General features: G+C 56.5%; 3 protein-coding genes across 12 annotated transcripts in view; 1 reads left to right on the top strand and 2 right to left on the bottom strand.

Annotated features, from left to right (window-relative positions):
• Nucleotides 1-12,668, top strand: part of NINL (ninein like) — a 27,649-nt gene extending 14,981 nt beyond the window's left edge. For 6 of the 8 annotated variants that reach the window (XM_062571452.1, XM_062571456.1, XM_062571457.1 and 3 more), the window contains 7 exons: nt 634-873; nt 1,165-1,278; nt 1,944-2,156; nt 2,876-2,992; nt 3,088-3,346; nt 3,802-4,032; nt 6,029-6,660. In XM_062571452.1, coding sequence (XP_062427436.1) covers nt 634-873; nt 1,165-1,278; nt 1,944-2,156; nt 2,876-2,992; nt 3,088-3,285 — 882 coding nt within the window. In that variant the 3' untranslated portion in view covers nt 3,286-3,346; nt 3,802-4,032; nt 6,029-6,660. Of the gene's footprint in view, nt 1-633; nt 874-1,164; nt 1,279-1,943; nt 2,157-2,875; nt 2,993-3,087; nt 3,347-3,801; nt 4,033-6,028; nt 6,661-11,649 lie in introns of those variants that run through there. The other 2 variants (XM_062571451.1, XM_062571453.1) reach the window with 2 other exon arrangements.
• On the bottom strand, nt 5,272-8,394 carry GINS1 (GINS complex subunit 1). Its single transcript, XM_062571472.1, has 7 exons — nt 8,320-8,394; nt 8,179-8,243; nt 8,005-8,100; nt 7,651-7,741; nt 6,728-6,844; nt 6,008-6,082; nt 5,272-5,728 (listed from the first exon to the last, which is right to left on the bottom strand). The coding sequence occupies exons 1-7, from the start codon at nt 8,392-8,394 to the stop codon at nt 5,660-5,662; spliced, it is 588 nt and encodes a 195-aa protein (XP_062427456.1). The 3' UTR covers nt 5,272-5,659.
• The window catches only part of GPCPD1 (glycerophosphocholine phosphodiesterase 1), a 49,445-nt gene continuing 47,685 nt past the window's right edge, over nt 12,661-14,420 (bottom strand). For 2 of the 3 annotated variants that reach the window (XM_062571459.1, XM_062571458.1), the window contains exon 20: nt 12,661-14,420. In XM_062571459.1, the coding sequence (XP_062427443.1) occupies nt 14,216-14,420 (205 nt within the window). In that variant the 3' untranslated portion in view covers nt 12,661-14,215. The other variant, XM_062571460.1, reaches the window with a different exon arrangement.

Here is a 14,420-nt window from a genome sequence, read left to right as displayed (position 1 = left end):
CACTCTCACACTTGTGTGCTTACAAGCTTAGATGTGTGTGAGCCCAAGGCCTGACCAGGATCCCTTTTGTACAACATGGAGAAGGGATGCAGACTGTTAAGTCCTCACCCCATTCCTGGGTTTCCTCCTGACTGCTGACCACAAACTAGGTTTTGGACAGATCTTTTGTGCACTTCAGAGCTGCCAGCTGCAATGGGGAGGGCCTTTCCGTCAGACTGTCACTGAACTTCAGCCTCTGTAAAATTTAGGCCAGGCTACCACCCACTGGATGCTCTTCCTCCTTTGGAGGAGATCTGTTTTCCTGGGATGTGGTATGTGCTGCCACGCTGGCATTAGATGCAAGGTTGTCTGCTGGCGTGTCACCTGTGCTGTGGTCACCGCAGAGCATGGGGCAGAAAATGCGTTTTACCCAGTGTTACTGCTGGGAATGGTGTAGCAGGAACAGTGTCTGGGGGTCGGTGGCTTTCAGTATTGATGCGGGCTGTTGGGGCACTTGTCCTAGGTGCACACAAGGCCCTGCAGCAACAGGGGTGATCCTACGTGGGGATCCAGCAGGAACAGTGTGGGGCAGGTTAAGTCTCCATTGCCCCCCTTCCCAGCCCAAACTTTCACATTGCCCTCACACTTTTCCAGAGTGAGAAGAGCAAGGGGGAGATCTCCCATCTGAATGTCCAGATGTGTCAGCCAGGCTCTCAGCTTTGTGACCACAAAGACGGTCAAGGCACCAGCTGTGGCCCCGTCCAGCAGTGGAGCCAGAGGCCTCAAGGAGTGGAGATGGCCACAGGGCCAGTGCAGGAGCACTGCCAGCAGCAGGCAGAGCGTTGGATGGAGATGGATCTGCTCCGGCAGCAGCTCAGGGCCTCCCAGGAGAAGGTAGGTGCCCCAGGCAGGGTTTGGTCCGTTGTGTGGTTGCAGGCTGCTGAGAGCAGTCCCTGTGATGTTGGTGTTGCCCCTTGGTGCCATGTTAGACATCTTTCCAAGGTGGAAAAGACTCTTGTCTTCCTCTCTGCGGGAGCAAAGGGACTCACTTTCCCGCTTCGATGTGCCCAAAGCCACCAGCCCAGGTGAAACGTGGGGTGGGACTGCAGGAATGGAGGCCCTGTGGGGGCGAGTCCTTGCTCAGGGCCACCCTGGTGGTGTCCCCTCTGTCCCTGTGCCACACAGGCCGGACGGGTGGAGGAGATGGAGGCTGAGCTGAGGCAGCTCACACAGGAGTGCCAGGCGCTGCGGTTTGCCACAGCCCGGCTGAGAGCGGAGCTGGAGGAGCAGCAGGACCAGGTAGGGGCTGGGCTGGCCAGGGACAGCATGGGCCAGGCGGGCCATGTCTGAGGGGAGGGAAATCAGGTGGTGAAAGCAAGGGGACAGAGACCATTGGGGTGGGCGAAAGGCGGTGTGTAATACATCTCCCAGCGTGTTAGTATTCCTTTCCTGAGACAGGCTCTGGGCCACCTTTCTAGTAGGGTTTGGCTTCTGAGGGAGGGGAAAGCTGGTCCAGACCTGTCTCCCAGGAGCAAGTTTGCCCTTTGTGGATGGCAGGAAGCAGAAGACGGGTTGTGCAAGCAGAGATTGAACCTTGGGTGGCCTGGGATGTGTCTGAGAGCAAACCCAGGTGAGCCTCCAGCTCAGTGCCTCCAGCCACTGCCATCCGTCGTGCTGGGAACCCCTCTCACAGGATCCCTTCAGCAGCCCCTGCTCCCTGCTGCCCCTGTGCTCAGCAGAGGGAGCGTCTCGGAACGACAGGGCCGTTTCTCCAGCTTGTAGCCCTCTCCATCCCCAGCTTCGTAGGCCACATGACGAGCACTGCTTGCGTGGTCCTGCTGTTCTGCTGTGGCCTTGCTGATGTGAAAGCTGGGGCGCTTAGGGTGCTGCCTAGCCCCCCGCGCTGTGCAGTCCCCCCCGGGCCTGTCCTGCTGTAATCATCTTTTGTTTTTTCCCTGATGCAGCTCTTAGAAGCCAAAGCTAGCCTGAGCCTGGCCCAGGCTCGGCACGCGCTGCAGCTGCAGCACGCGAAGGCCCAGATGCACAACATGGTACCAAAGAGCCAGTTTGAGCAGCTGCAAACGAGCTTGAGAAAGGAGCAGTGCAAGGCTCAGCGGCTCCAGGAAAACCTCCACCGCCAGGCTGAGCAGGCGTGCAGGCAGCTGGCCGGGACTCAGGTAGGCCGGGACCCAGGGAGGTAGCTTTGCTCGAGACCGCTGGAGGTTTGAGTGGAGGATGCTACAGATCAGGAGCGCACAAGGAAAAAACTTGGGCTCTTTGAAGTCCTCCTGCAGTTTCCAGTCCTCATGAACACAGTCATCACCCAGTGCTCAAACAGGAGCCCTCCTGCTCCAACCCAGCTACCCCAGGCCAGGTACCTCCTGCCCACCTGGACCCTGGAGCCCATGGAGATCTGTGCTGTGGTGGCTTAGGCCTTCCTTGCAGAGGGGTAGCTGGCACATAGTTTTTGCGAGTTTGTCCTGTAGGCCACTGTGATTCAGTCAAACCAGCCTGTGTGAAGGTGGGGAATATTATAACTCAAGGAATTAAAATGAGCATGACCAGAACGTGCACCTGAGGAATCCTAACTACATCTCTTCCAGGGTTTTTCTGGGCATGTAGCGAGAGGGGAAAAAATCATAGGCTTGTTCTTGTAAAAAACGTTGCAGGAAAAGCTATGCTTTGTCTTAAAGTGGGTTGGTGCTGACCCAGGGGAGGGTGTGCTGTTGCAGGCGCCCCCCAGGATGCTGTCTGCATCCTGCATCACCCTGCCGATCCTCTCACACCCTCCTTCAGGGAGCACGAAGGTCTGAGCGGGGCCCTGCGAAACGCGCGGTCCAGGGGCGTTGGGGGCCGGGCAGGCACTGGGACTGCCCAGCACGGAGCGTTGTTGCAGGAGGAACACGAGCGGCTGCTGCAGGCGGCAGCAGAGCGGGTGGAAGGGCTGGAGCATGGCCTGAGGAGCACGGAAGCGCTGCTGGCAGAGAAAGCGGCTCAACTCAAGGATGCGGAGGTGAGTGCGAGAGGGGGATCGGCACTGCTTGTCTGTGCCCTGCTGGGACACCCGCGCAGGGGTGCTGAGCCCTGAGCCTCCCGTCCCTGCTGTAGGCCCAGCTCTCTGGGAGCAACAGGAGCAAGCTGCTGATCGAGGACCTTCACGAGGCAAACAGAGAGCTCACAAAGGCCCTGCAGGTGGCTGAGCTGAAGCAGAAGTGCACTGAGAAGAAGAACCAGGTCTTGGAGGAGCAGGTCTCGGCCCTGAAGCAACTCATCAGAAAAATCACACCAGCATCTCTGAGTGGGTGACTGGGTACCTGCTGCAGCAGCTCTGCTCCTTGTCCCGGCAGGGGTCCATCGGATGTGAAAGGTGGGTGCAATGGGGTTAGGAAAACAGTCCTTTTCTCCTCAATCTTGCTGAGGTTTCCTGGGTAGAAAGTGGAGAAACCGGACATAGTCCTTCAGGGAAATGGATCCTATGGACAGTCAAATTTTTCTTGCTGAAAACACCAGCTTTGGTGGCTTTGTCAGTGACAAAGCTTTTTCTTGCTGCAGCTGTGTCTCAGGGTGTGCTTCCTGCCAGAAGGCACCTGCACACTGACAGCGTTTGGTGGTGGTTTGGATGAGAGTTACTTTTGGGATGTCTGCTGCAGCTGCAAACCCAGGATGGGGGGCTGTGGGTTCCTGCATCTGCGTGACTAATCAGGAAAGCTGTGTTATAGCAGTGAAAAGTTTGCAGTACCAGCAGCACCTCCTGCCAGCTCCAGTCTGCTGTGTGTCTCAGGACTCTCCCACGACTGTTGCTGAGCTCTTTTTCCCCTACAGCTGCTCCTGGGCTCTGGGAAGCACTGGCCTTCCTCGAGCCTGAACCTAGGAGCCAAGACAAGCTGTTGCTGGGCCATCGTCTTTGTGGTGAGCGGGGCAGAGCAGCTGGGAGAAGAGCCCTCCTTCGGTTCAGGCATCCCAGGCTTAGGGCAGAGTTGTTTTTCCGTGCTCAGCACTGTGCTCCGGGGAGCCCTCCTCGCTGCGCCTCCTCCAAGGAGACTGGGAAACACGGTAAGAGACCCGCAGCGGCTCGCGTTCCCTGCAAGCCTTCACTGAAGGCTCTAGCCAAAGTTAGTTGTCTAAAGGCCGAAAAAACCAAGCAGTCGCATTGACAAACACCAGCTTTACTGATCTGCCTGGGGACTTTCCCTCTGCATGGGGACCGTGGTGGTGTCGTCATGTCTCTGCCTTGCTCTGTGCAGAGCAGGGGCTGCCACGGCTGCTAACTGTGAAAGGGCTCCTGGGATTTGGAGGGGCTGCAGAGTCCGTAGAGGGACCAGACAAGTCCCACTGGAGCAGGGTAGCAGAGCAGAGGCTGGACGCAATCAGTTATGAGGGGGAGGGCTTAAAAATAGCTCAAGCTATTGCTGGTCTGGGAACAAAAGGGGCTAAATCAGCTATGAGCTAAAACTCGGCCACAGCCGTTAATTCCCAGCGTATCAGAGGAGGGAGCCTCTCCAGCTTGTCCCTAGGGGAGGGGGACAAGCACAGTGCCAGGGAAGGGCTGGGGGCTGTGGCTGGGGAGGCCTCCCTCGGCCTGGGAGTGCTTTTCCTGAAGGCTGAGGCTTCTCTTCCGTTGCGGGTAAAGCAGCGGCACAAGGGGGAAACCCCCGGCAGGTGGCAGGCACAAGCCAGGGATGCTTCAGGGAGGTTCCAGGGGAAGAAAATGCTGGAGGCACTTGGCCACTTCCTGTACTTTGCCCTAAGCGTTTGCTTTTTGGCTGCTGTTGGAGTCAGAGCAATGGGCTAGACAAACCTCTTGTCTGAGCGAGGGCTTGTGTTTGTGGCAACATCCCTGTAGGCAGCTCAACTAGGAAGAGCAGACAGGAAGAGGGCTCATCGGGCGTGCTCTGTTTCTGCACTAACTGCAGCCCTGAAAACCATCTGCTCCCCTCCTCCTTCCCCCGCCAAATAGCCCCTAAGAGGTGAAGCATCAGTACAGGGCTCCTGCCAGCCCACTGCTTCGAGTAAGGGGACTCCCTCCATAGTGAGACATGCACAGCCCAGGCCTAACCAGCTTTGCAGTGCTCATTCACTCAGCACCTCAAGAAACCACATTTACAGGCCTCTGGTGGGAGACAAAGCTTCCTGTCTAACCCCAGAAAGAAGCTCTTGCAGTCTCACCTGGCACTTGGAGTGCATCTACTGAGACAGGAGCCAACACTTGGGCATCACCTGCAGGGTCAAGACAAGCTAGGCCAGAGAGCATTTAATGCGTACGACGCTGACCCTTAACATAACAATTTAAACTGAAGCTGAAGCAGTTCTTTATTTCACAACCACGGCATTCCCCGGCTTCCAGAGCCCAGCCAGTCTCATGTTTGGAGATGCACGGCATGAATAAAGCAGTGCTTCAAAGAGAAACGCACCCTCAAAACCTATTGGTAGCTGCAGGGCCTGGGTAACACCCTGCGCCCCGTGCTGGAGCCCCAGGCTCGCTGCGTTACCAGCGCGCGTCCCTCAGTCACGAAGGGCTGGCCAGTGCGGCTTGCAGATCTTCGTGTCAGGTGGCAGAGGCTGTTAAGAGGAGCTGCAGGGTGCTCTGTGCAGGAGCACTGACGTGGCTGAAGTCCTGCACGCGACGGCACTCGATCTCTGCAGGAGACAGGCTGCCAGGGAAGGGTCCGGTCCTGAATGCTTACGACAGGACATGCTCCAGGACTCCTTGTCTGATTAGCTGCTCACATTTCCAGCGGGGTAAAAAGTGCTGCACAAAAACACACACAAGCTTTCCCTGAAACGCAGGCAGCCTGAATTCATTGCAGCGGATAACCAGCCCTGCTGCTGTGCGCTGTATCCCTGCACATAGCAGTACCAGACGCAACAGCAGTCTGGGGGCAGCAGGCAGCTTGCAGCGCGTGCGACGAGCTGGGTGCAAGAACTGCACCCCGCTGCGAAGCTGGGACGAACAGGGGAACACGGCAGGAGCGAAGGGGAAGAAAAGGAGCAGGAAGGGTTTAGGATCCCGCCTACTTGTCTTCGGTACCTGGCTATTCTTCTTCAACAGGACGGTGGTACCATCATCGATCTCAAATTCACCATAGTCTTTTAAACACCGCACCTGCAAAGCCAAAGGGCAGCTCTCTGATTGAGGAGCATTAGCACATCATTGCCGACCTGCGCACACGCCCCAAAACGGTAAGTACGGGCACGTTCCTGCGGAAAAGATGCCTGAAATGCAAAACCAGATGGATCCCAGGGCCTGTTCCCTTTATCTGATGTCCTCCTGCACCTGCCTGGAGCAAGATGCACTGGTGGGCAGCCCAGGCCCTCCATGGAGGCTGGTGGAAGAGCAGCAACACAACACACAGGAGAGAGAGGTCTGGGAAGCAGCAGCAGCATTGCCAGGAGAATCCCTCCATGCGTACCAGAACATGCCAGTATGTTAACAGTGAAACTGTCTTCAGGAGCTTCGACAGAAGTTTTGACAGTAATTCAGACACCACCACCACGCCAATTCCTTGCAAACTGGAAATGCCACGTTTCCACATATTTGGGCTCGCAGAAAAAGAGGGAGTAAAGCACTGGTGTGCAGAGTTCATAGGGGAAAGTGTAGACACTTCCAGCGGCTGCAGTTCTCTGAACAGCTTTCCTCAGGTAGCTTTCCAAATTGGGAGGAAGTAAAGCTCTCTAAAGAAAGGTGCTTGGTAAAGTGTTTTCTTTTCTCCCCCCCACCCCAAACGCAAACCACTAATCTTGCACTTACTTCGATGTACAGGCTTTTAGGAGGTTTTAGGTCCTGTGTAAGGTCCAGCCCCTCCTCTCCTCCTACTGACCTCATGTAGGTGGCCAGAGACTTTTTGTACCGATTGAACCACTCCACCTGTGGACACGAACAGCAATCCTTCAGGCAACAGAGCTTTCTTTCAGGAGCAGGCTCTAAGCCTTTAACAGTAAAACTGGCACATTACCCCGTCCACAGATGCAAGATTCCACTTTTCGTTACTGAACGAAAATCCAGACTAACAGGCACCCACTGACCAAAGGGATTTGCACTACTGGGAATAACCAGCATGGATTCCGCCTAGGACCCAGGAATCTGCTCCTGCCACTCGCTGTACGAAAGTAACTCTCTCAGGATAAAGAACAAAGAAGAGAATCTGCTGGGAGAGATGTTTCTGCGCCCCACACAGCTAACGCTGAGGGAACAGGTCTGCCATGAATGGGATCTGTTTGCCTGTGCTGTCGGACCACTGTTCCCAAGCACGTTCCTGCCAGCCAGAGGAGAGCACAGGCTCTTCTACAGGGAATAACCTGCCACGGGCACAGGGCAGTCTGGGATCAGACTAGGACACGTGCTGGAAACAGCATCAGCGGCTCTGTACTCTGGTTTAGAGATGGCGTTTGGGAAGGGCACGCGGAGAGCCAGCTCTGCCGGCTGCGAGTCTGAGCGGGTGAAGAGCTCCTGACCCTGGAAGGTGCCAAGCTTTGCCTGCACTCAGCATCCATTTGGGATTGCATCCGTGGAAGGATAGTGAGGAAACAAATGGATATTTGCAGAAAGACACACACATAAAATATCATGCATCTAGAGTGGAAAAAAGTCTATCCCACTTTGACTCTTACTCCTCCTGATAAACCATCTAGTTATGAGTGGAAGGAAGGGAAAAGAGGACAAGGCTAACTCACTTCCTCAGCTGACATGTGAAACTGGATGGCGTTTGGCAGGACGCTGCCGTACTCCCACCTGAGGGCTCGGATCCGCAGCAACCGGTCATACCTGGGGTTGGAAACAAGGGACACAGCCGGCACCTTCGCGGAAACGGGCACCGGCACGCAGCGCAGGCGCTCCGATCGCTCCTCAGAGCGGGGCGCAAAGCTTGGGGCTTTGCACCCCTCCTCCCTTTCAAGGAGGCAATTCGGGTCCTATTTATTAATTAGAAGCTTTTAAAGAGCAGGGGCATAAGGGTGCCCCATGCCCCTGGCGGCTGGGCTCCGCCGTGGGCTCGGGCTGCGGCCCCGGCGCGGCACTGCCGCACTCACAGGTAGGCCACGACGCAGCGCTGGTTTCGGAGCAGGCAGCAGTGGCGAAACCGGATGAGGAAGATGAGGTCCGTCCGCCCTGACTTCGCTTCGGACCTGCAGGAGGAGGAGGAGGAGGCGGCGCGTTAGCGGGTGCGGGCCCCGCGCCCGGCGCCGCCCCGGCCCGGCACTCACACGTCCGCCTGGTTCCGCTCGTACAGCGCCCGCATCTCCTCCAGCGCCTGCCGCAGCTCCTCCGCCTGCGGCACCGACACGGTGAGCCCGGGCCGGCCCCCCCGGAGCCCCGGGCCCCCCGGGCTCCCCGGCCCCGCTCACCCGGAAGGGCGGCAGGTGCCCGCCCGCGGCGCCGTGCAGCTCCCGCACCAGCGCCGCCGCCCGCTCCCCGGCCATGGTGCCGCGGCGCGCGCGCGGGAAACCGGCCGCGCGCCGCAGCCAATGGGGACCGCGGGCGGGGTGGCGCGTCACGCCGAACCGGGCCCCGCCCCGCGGCTCCCATTGGCTGCGGCGCGCCGCCGGTTTCCCGCGCGCGCGCCGTGGCAGCGTGGCCGGAGGCGGGCGGGTGGCGCGGGGCGGCCGGCGGCTGCTGCCCGGCCGGGGCGCTGGGGGCGGGAAGGAGCCGCCCCGCGGGACGGCGAGGCCGCCCTGCAGCCCCCCCCCGCCTCGGCCGAGCAGAGCCGCGGGCGCAGCCCCGCGCCCCATCTCGCCACGGAGCCGCGCGGAGGATGGGCTGAGCGGGACCGCGGGGTCGCAGCCCGCTGCGGAGTTTTGGCTCCGGGAAATACACGCTGCAGCCGTCCAACCCCATGCAAAGTGACACCAGCGAGCTCAGTCCGGGGTTGGTTGTTTAACCAAAGCAGGACCCCTCACCCTCCCTCCGCACCCCTGGCTCATCCCGCAGGACCAAGTGCCACCAGGGCTGCCTGCACAGAGACCACCAGCTCCAGGGGCGAATCCCACACCGGCATCCCCTGAGCCTGCAGTCTGGGACTTGGAGGCCCCAGCATACAAACGTTCTTCTCCTGCCCTCCTGCCCCGGCTTGGCCACTTTCTTAAGGGCATTAGGGAATCTCATGGGAGCAATGGGGCCAGTGCTGGGAGAGGCTAAGCAAGGCGTATAGGGACCAAAAAAAAAAAAAAAAAAAAAAAAAAAAAGCAAGGCTTTTCAGCGCCCACACACCTCACTTACTTACTTAGCCTCTGTTGTGGGGTTGGGGCTGAGCCCAGGAAAGACAAACCTGCGCTCTGGGGCCCTGAGCGATCACAGCCAAGAGCTCCTCCAGCCTGGCCCAGGCACCACCGCCGAGCCCCATCCGGGGCGGCAGAGAAAGCACCTGCTGCCTTGGGGGAACAGGGTCTCCCTGCGGAGAGACAAAGCTCTGTCCCTCCCCTGCGCAGGGCACGAGGCGGTTGCACCGAAGAGAAGACACCAGGACACGTCCAGGCCATCTCAGCAGCTTCCTGCTACAGCTCACTCTGCACAGCGCATGCTGCAAGAAAAATAAAACGTGCAGGAAAAAAAAAAACATTAAAACAGCCATAAAAACGGGAAAACTGTTATGCAACCACCACATCTGGCCCACCGTCGCCAGCATTTCATCCGCATGGTTATTCCAGCCTCGAGAAACTTCAAAGCCACATTAGCAGGCAGTTCGCTGTCTTGCCTAGAGCCAGCATCGATTCAGCACCGCTTCTGAGAAGGCAGGATTGCCTGTATGAGCTGCCTGCCGCCACAAATACCAAAAGAAATGTTTTAAAAACACCTGGTCAGACATCTATTTGCATCTTTGCAAATATTTGCATTGTAAATCTTCACCTGCAATGGATCCGCTTCAGTTTTCCTTCCCCATCAAATGCTTCACCACCATGCTTCAAGATGCCACACTGAGGGACCATCCACATAATCTTAAAGAAAGTAATTAAAACGGATTTAGCTGTCGTGGCCCTCTGTTCTGGCAGCGTTTACACGCACACAGGGTCTAGCTTATCATAGCAGCCAGCAGAGCCATTTTTCATGTAAGCGCAAGAGCAAACAGCTTCCTGAAGGTCTCGGGGGCTTGGAAGGCAGCACATCCCTCCCCCAGGCAGGGCACAGTGCTCGGACAGGCGGTACCTTCCCTGGCGCCGTTACCTCGGGTAAACGCTCACATGAGTTACTCCATTGCTCCGTATGCTTCAGCAGTCCTTAAAATCCTAAAAAAAACGAGGCCAAGGCCACAGTCAGCGTCTGCACGCAAGCGCACGCGCTTCAGCCAGCCGCAGCGCGGGAGGGTTGCTGCCCGAGGCACCGGGCCTGTCCCGGCGCGGTGGCCGCTGTCCCCGAGCTCTCCCTTCCGGCAGGGCACCTGGGCTAGGGAAAAGAGAAGGGCCAGGGCACACGGGCAGGGCGGAGCGTGGCAGGAATCGCGGCTCGAGGTGCCAGTTAAAATCGGGAAAATCGTCTAACCACAGCAAGCAGAACCTGCTGCGGGCAGCTTACAGCCTCCCACGCTGGGGTTTTTAAAGCAGACAAAGTAGAAAAAAGCTAGGTAAAGTAGACAAAGCTGGTTGTATTGATCGTGTGGGGAGATGGACCGGATGACGTCTTTTCTCCCTATTTTCCGTTAGTGTTTGGTTATTTTATTCTTACTTCATCAGAGAACATTTTTATTCACTAAGTCAGCTACCACCAACGTAGCCCCAGACACCCACAGGGAATGCGGCTATAAAGCATTTATACCATGCTTTACATGACACAAACATTTCGCTTGTCAGGCGAAATCCCGAGCGTAGTCCAAAATCAGCATCCCGTGTCCCCTGCTCACCCCCTCCTCCTCCCTCCCCCGGCAAAGCAACCAGGGGCCGCAGGAGCCCTCGCTGTTTTGTTCGAGCCGGGTGCAGACAGCAGGAAGGACGCGCAGACGTACCGCTGCCGGCCGCTGGAACACACCTGCGGGTTCGGGGGGATAATCGGCGTTCCGAAATACAGAAAGCGGCCAAGGGAAGCGCAGGCGCGGGAGCTGTGCTGCGGTGGTTCTGGGGCTCGCCGCCTGCGCGGCGACGGAGGCACAAGCACTGCGCCCGGGGCGAAAGCCGCCCCGCCGCCGCAGCAGGGCTTTGCGAGGGCGCAAATCCAGCCCCGCTGGCTGGGGGCACGCGCTGCTTCGCTCCCGCTGTGCCGTTAGCGCGGCGGCCTCCCTCCCCGGCCCTCCCCACGCCCGCCCCTGCCGGAACTTACTTGAGGTTCACCCGTTACGTTGGGTTCATCACCCCTCTTGTTCAAGGGGGGGGGACGGAGCCAGCGCGTTAAGCGCGGCGCTGAGGTTTCAGCGTGGGCCCGTCGCGGCCGCGCGCGTCTCCGGTGGCTCCAGGCCCTCGCTCCCCGAGGCCCCCGGAAAGCTGCCGGCTGCCTTCGGCCGGGCTCTCACCTGGGAGCGGGAGGGGGCAGCGGCCGGGGCAGCCGTCGGCCCGCGCGGAGGCCGCAGCGGAAAAGCCGCTTTGCCGAGGGGCCTTCGCCCAAAGCGGCCGCCCGGGCGGAGCGGCGCGGCGCTCCCGGGCGGGCGCAGCCCCGCGGCCGGCAGCCGTGCCGGCGTCCTCCGGGCTGCGGCCCTCTGCGCCCCCCTTTGCGGCGCTCACGAGGCAGATTACCGTTGCTGTTCCCGTTTCCAGGACTGCTGGGAGCCTCTGGTGTGCGTTGAGCGTCAGTCCATCGAGGAGGACAATCTCTTCCGACACCCCAGACCGCAGCTACCACGCAGAAGGGGAAAAGAGTCGAAAATCCTCAAGGAAACTGCTATACGAAGCAGGTTAAGGGCCCAGCTGCGTAAACTGCCGACAGCTTTCCCTCGCCTTCCTCCTGTGTTCCGGCAACTACTTTAAACGACGTAAAGAACTTACCTGCTTTCAAGCTTTTTAAGCACCTGGCTGCCCCTCACCTGGCTCTTCGCTATGGCATTTCTCAGCAGTTTCACAGAAGAACGTTTTTAGCGGAGTTCTGGTTGAGCGTCGCTTCCTGCTGCCTGCTCCCGCAGCCCTGCCAGCTGTGGCACAGCTGCTCCTGCGCGCGGCCGCCCCGTGAACTCGGCTGTAAGCAGCGACACGCGTCCAGAGCAAGCAGCTGACACACCTTTACCCTAACTGAGGGAGCCCGCAAGAACGCGGCTCATCCGCAACGCTGCTCACAGCTCTCCTGTAAAACCATCGCGGTGGCGAGCAGACTGATCCTGCTTTCCCCTGCAGAGTAGGGCGGGCAGGCGCGACTCTGCGCATCGGAAGGCTGAGAAGGAAGGTTAAGGCTGCTCAAGGCCCTCTCAGCGTCGGAAGGGACTCGCCTGAGAGGGCGCTTCAGACACGGCACCGCTGCTAAGACACCTTCCTGCCGCAGCGCCGCCGCGTTCGACGCCTCTGCGAGCGCGCAGCCCCACGGCCTTCTCGAGCAGCAACACGCGGGGCTCTGGTGGGCCCTGCGCGTCAGCTGGCAAAGCCGTGCAAGGCCCCTCCGGAGAGCCGCCCGCCCGGGGCGGCCGAGCAGGAGGAATTCACCACACCCGCGTCCGCAAGCGGGGAGCCCGCGCTGGCTGATCGGGTGACAGCCGCACGCGACCGTTCCTGAAGTCGAGATCACGTTTGGTGCCTCCTCCTTCCCCAAATCCCCCAAACAAGACTCGCACACTTCCAAACTTAGTTTTAAAACTCATTTTATGTTTGTGATTATTTTAAATAAAAGACAACTTCCAGAAACCTAATGACTACTCTGCTGTTTGTGCAGGACGAACGAAGTTTAAATACTAAAATGCACGAGGCAAGTTGAAACAAGCTGGCTGTTTCAAACTGCTCAGCAGTGCAGGCCCAAGCAAGTTCTTGCAATGGCTGAACTCTTTATACAATCAGTTCTATGTAGCAATGACTGTATATAAAGAATATAATATATGCTATAGTTTTCATTGTCAATTTACAACAAGAGAAAAAAATAAATATTTTCCATTCTTATTATACATTAACACTTCAGTAGAAAGTTACAGCTGTTGAGTTGGCATGACCTGCAACTTCGGGGGAAAAAGGGCATGCATACGTATCTATCAAGGGTTCTAAACTATGACTTTGTAATAAATTACATAGGATAGGGATCAGCCAACGAACTAAAATACCGATTATCTCAACTCAGTACATTCGTACTCTGAAAATCAAGTGTTGCAAAATACAAGTAGTAGTGGCTTGTATTATTTTAAGTAAGTCGAACTCTGTATGGTATTGCCTTTTCTCGAAGGTTTGTGAATAACAGGCTCGTGGTTTTAGGCGAAGATGCAGCAGTTCAGTTAGTCCTTGCACCCTCACACTTCACTAGCACCGTAGAGATGCAAGGACCTCAGCAAACACTTACACTTCATGCTTAGTAAGTAAAGCATGCATTTCGCAGAGTTTGTGCATGGTACTTATTTTATTACAGTTACTGTGCAAAAAAGATTCTTAACCACTGAAGATGTTTTTGTAACTTTGTTAACGTTAAAAACTACTAGCAGTGTTTCTGGAGTTTAGCAGGCCTGTGTACGACTAATGAAAAAGCTATGCTTGAGGTTCACCCGTCACTGCTGTGAACAGACACTGTACCACTCGGCCAGTTGGCAAATCAGAGGACAACGGCAGCAGCCTAGATGTCCAGCAAAGGGGGAAAAAGAGTTAATGTGCACTGCGGCTTACTTAAAAATATATATAAATATTTATAAAATGGCACAGAGCTTTGTACAGTTGGATCCATCAGTGCAAATACATGCATATGAGGTACCAATTTATTCAGGCCAGATCTAATTACATGTATAATACAATCACTCTCAATCTGCTGTTGTCAGATTAAAGTCAAATCAAAGCCAAAACAATTTTCAGCAGTTTCAGTATGAGCTCATTGTAACTTCTCTACAATTTAGTATTTACAATTTAGTTTGAGTCTTCTCCTCAGATTGCTAATTTTATAATGATTTTTTTAAAACACGTAGTGCCAATATTGTTTTAAAATTTGAGACCTGATTATGGAAAAGTTAAAACTGTGTATGTAAACTAGAACAATAACTATAACTGGCTGAACATTTTAACAGGATTGGAATTCTCAGCAAGTACTGTCAGAAGGAGGAACATGGTTATTGCTCTTTGGGGACTCAAAAACGAAGCCACCACCCCGAAGGCATAGCTAGCACTGCTCCAGTGGGGAACGCGAAGTGGCTCTGAACAGCTTCTGCCAGGATCAGTCTTTGTGCACGTGAATGCTGTTCAGGTTATCTACGCCCTTCACCTCCCGGCGGCTGTGACGGCATTTGCACAGAGATATGGATTTGAAGTGGCTAACTGAGGGGCACACGCAGCTTTTCAACTCTGGTAGCTCCTTCTTTAGACGTTCCAGCTGTTCTACCTGGAATATATTTGGTTGTTCGGGGTTCCAGTCATATATC

Source organism: Rhea pennata, chromosome 3 (assembly GCF_028389875.1).
Source record: "Rhea pennata isolate bPtePen1 chromosome 3, bPtePen1.pri, whole genome shotgun sequence".
NCBI lineage: Eukaryota > Metazoa > Chordata > Aves > Rheiformes > Rheidae > Rhea > Rhea pennata.
The sequence above is the reverse complement of the archived record's forward strand: the minus strand, read 5'-3'. Positions and strand labels throughout refer to the sequence as shown.

Bases quoted from the DNA above. Each gene is read 5' to 3' on its own strand.
- GINS1 (XM_062571472.1), bottom strand. From the start codon at position 8,394: ATGGCCGGGGAGCGGGCGGCGGCGCTGGTGCGGGAGCTGCACGGCGCC. The intron at 8,101-8,178 runs GTGAGTGCCGGG...CTCCTCCTGCAG, and splicing joins GAGCGGAACCAGGCGGACGT to GTCCGAAGCGAAGTCAGGGC. The intron at 5,729-6,007 runs GTACCGAAGACA...GTTTTTGTGCAG, and splicing joins TGTTGAAGAAGAATAGCCAG to CACTTTTTACCCCGCTGGAA.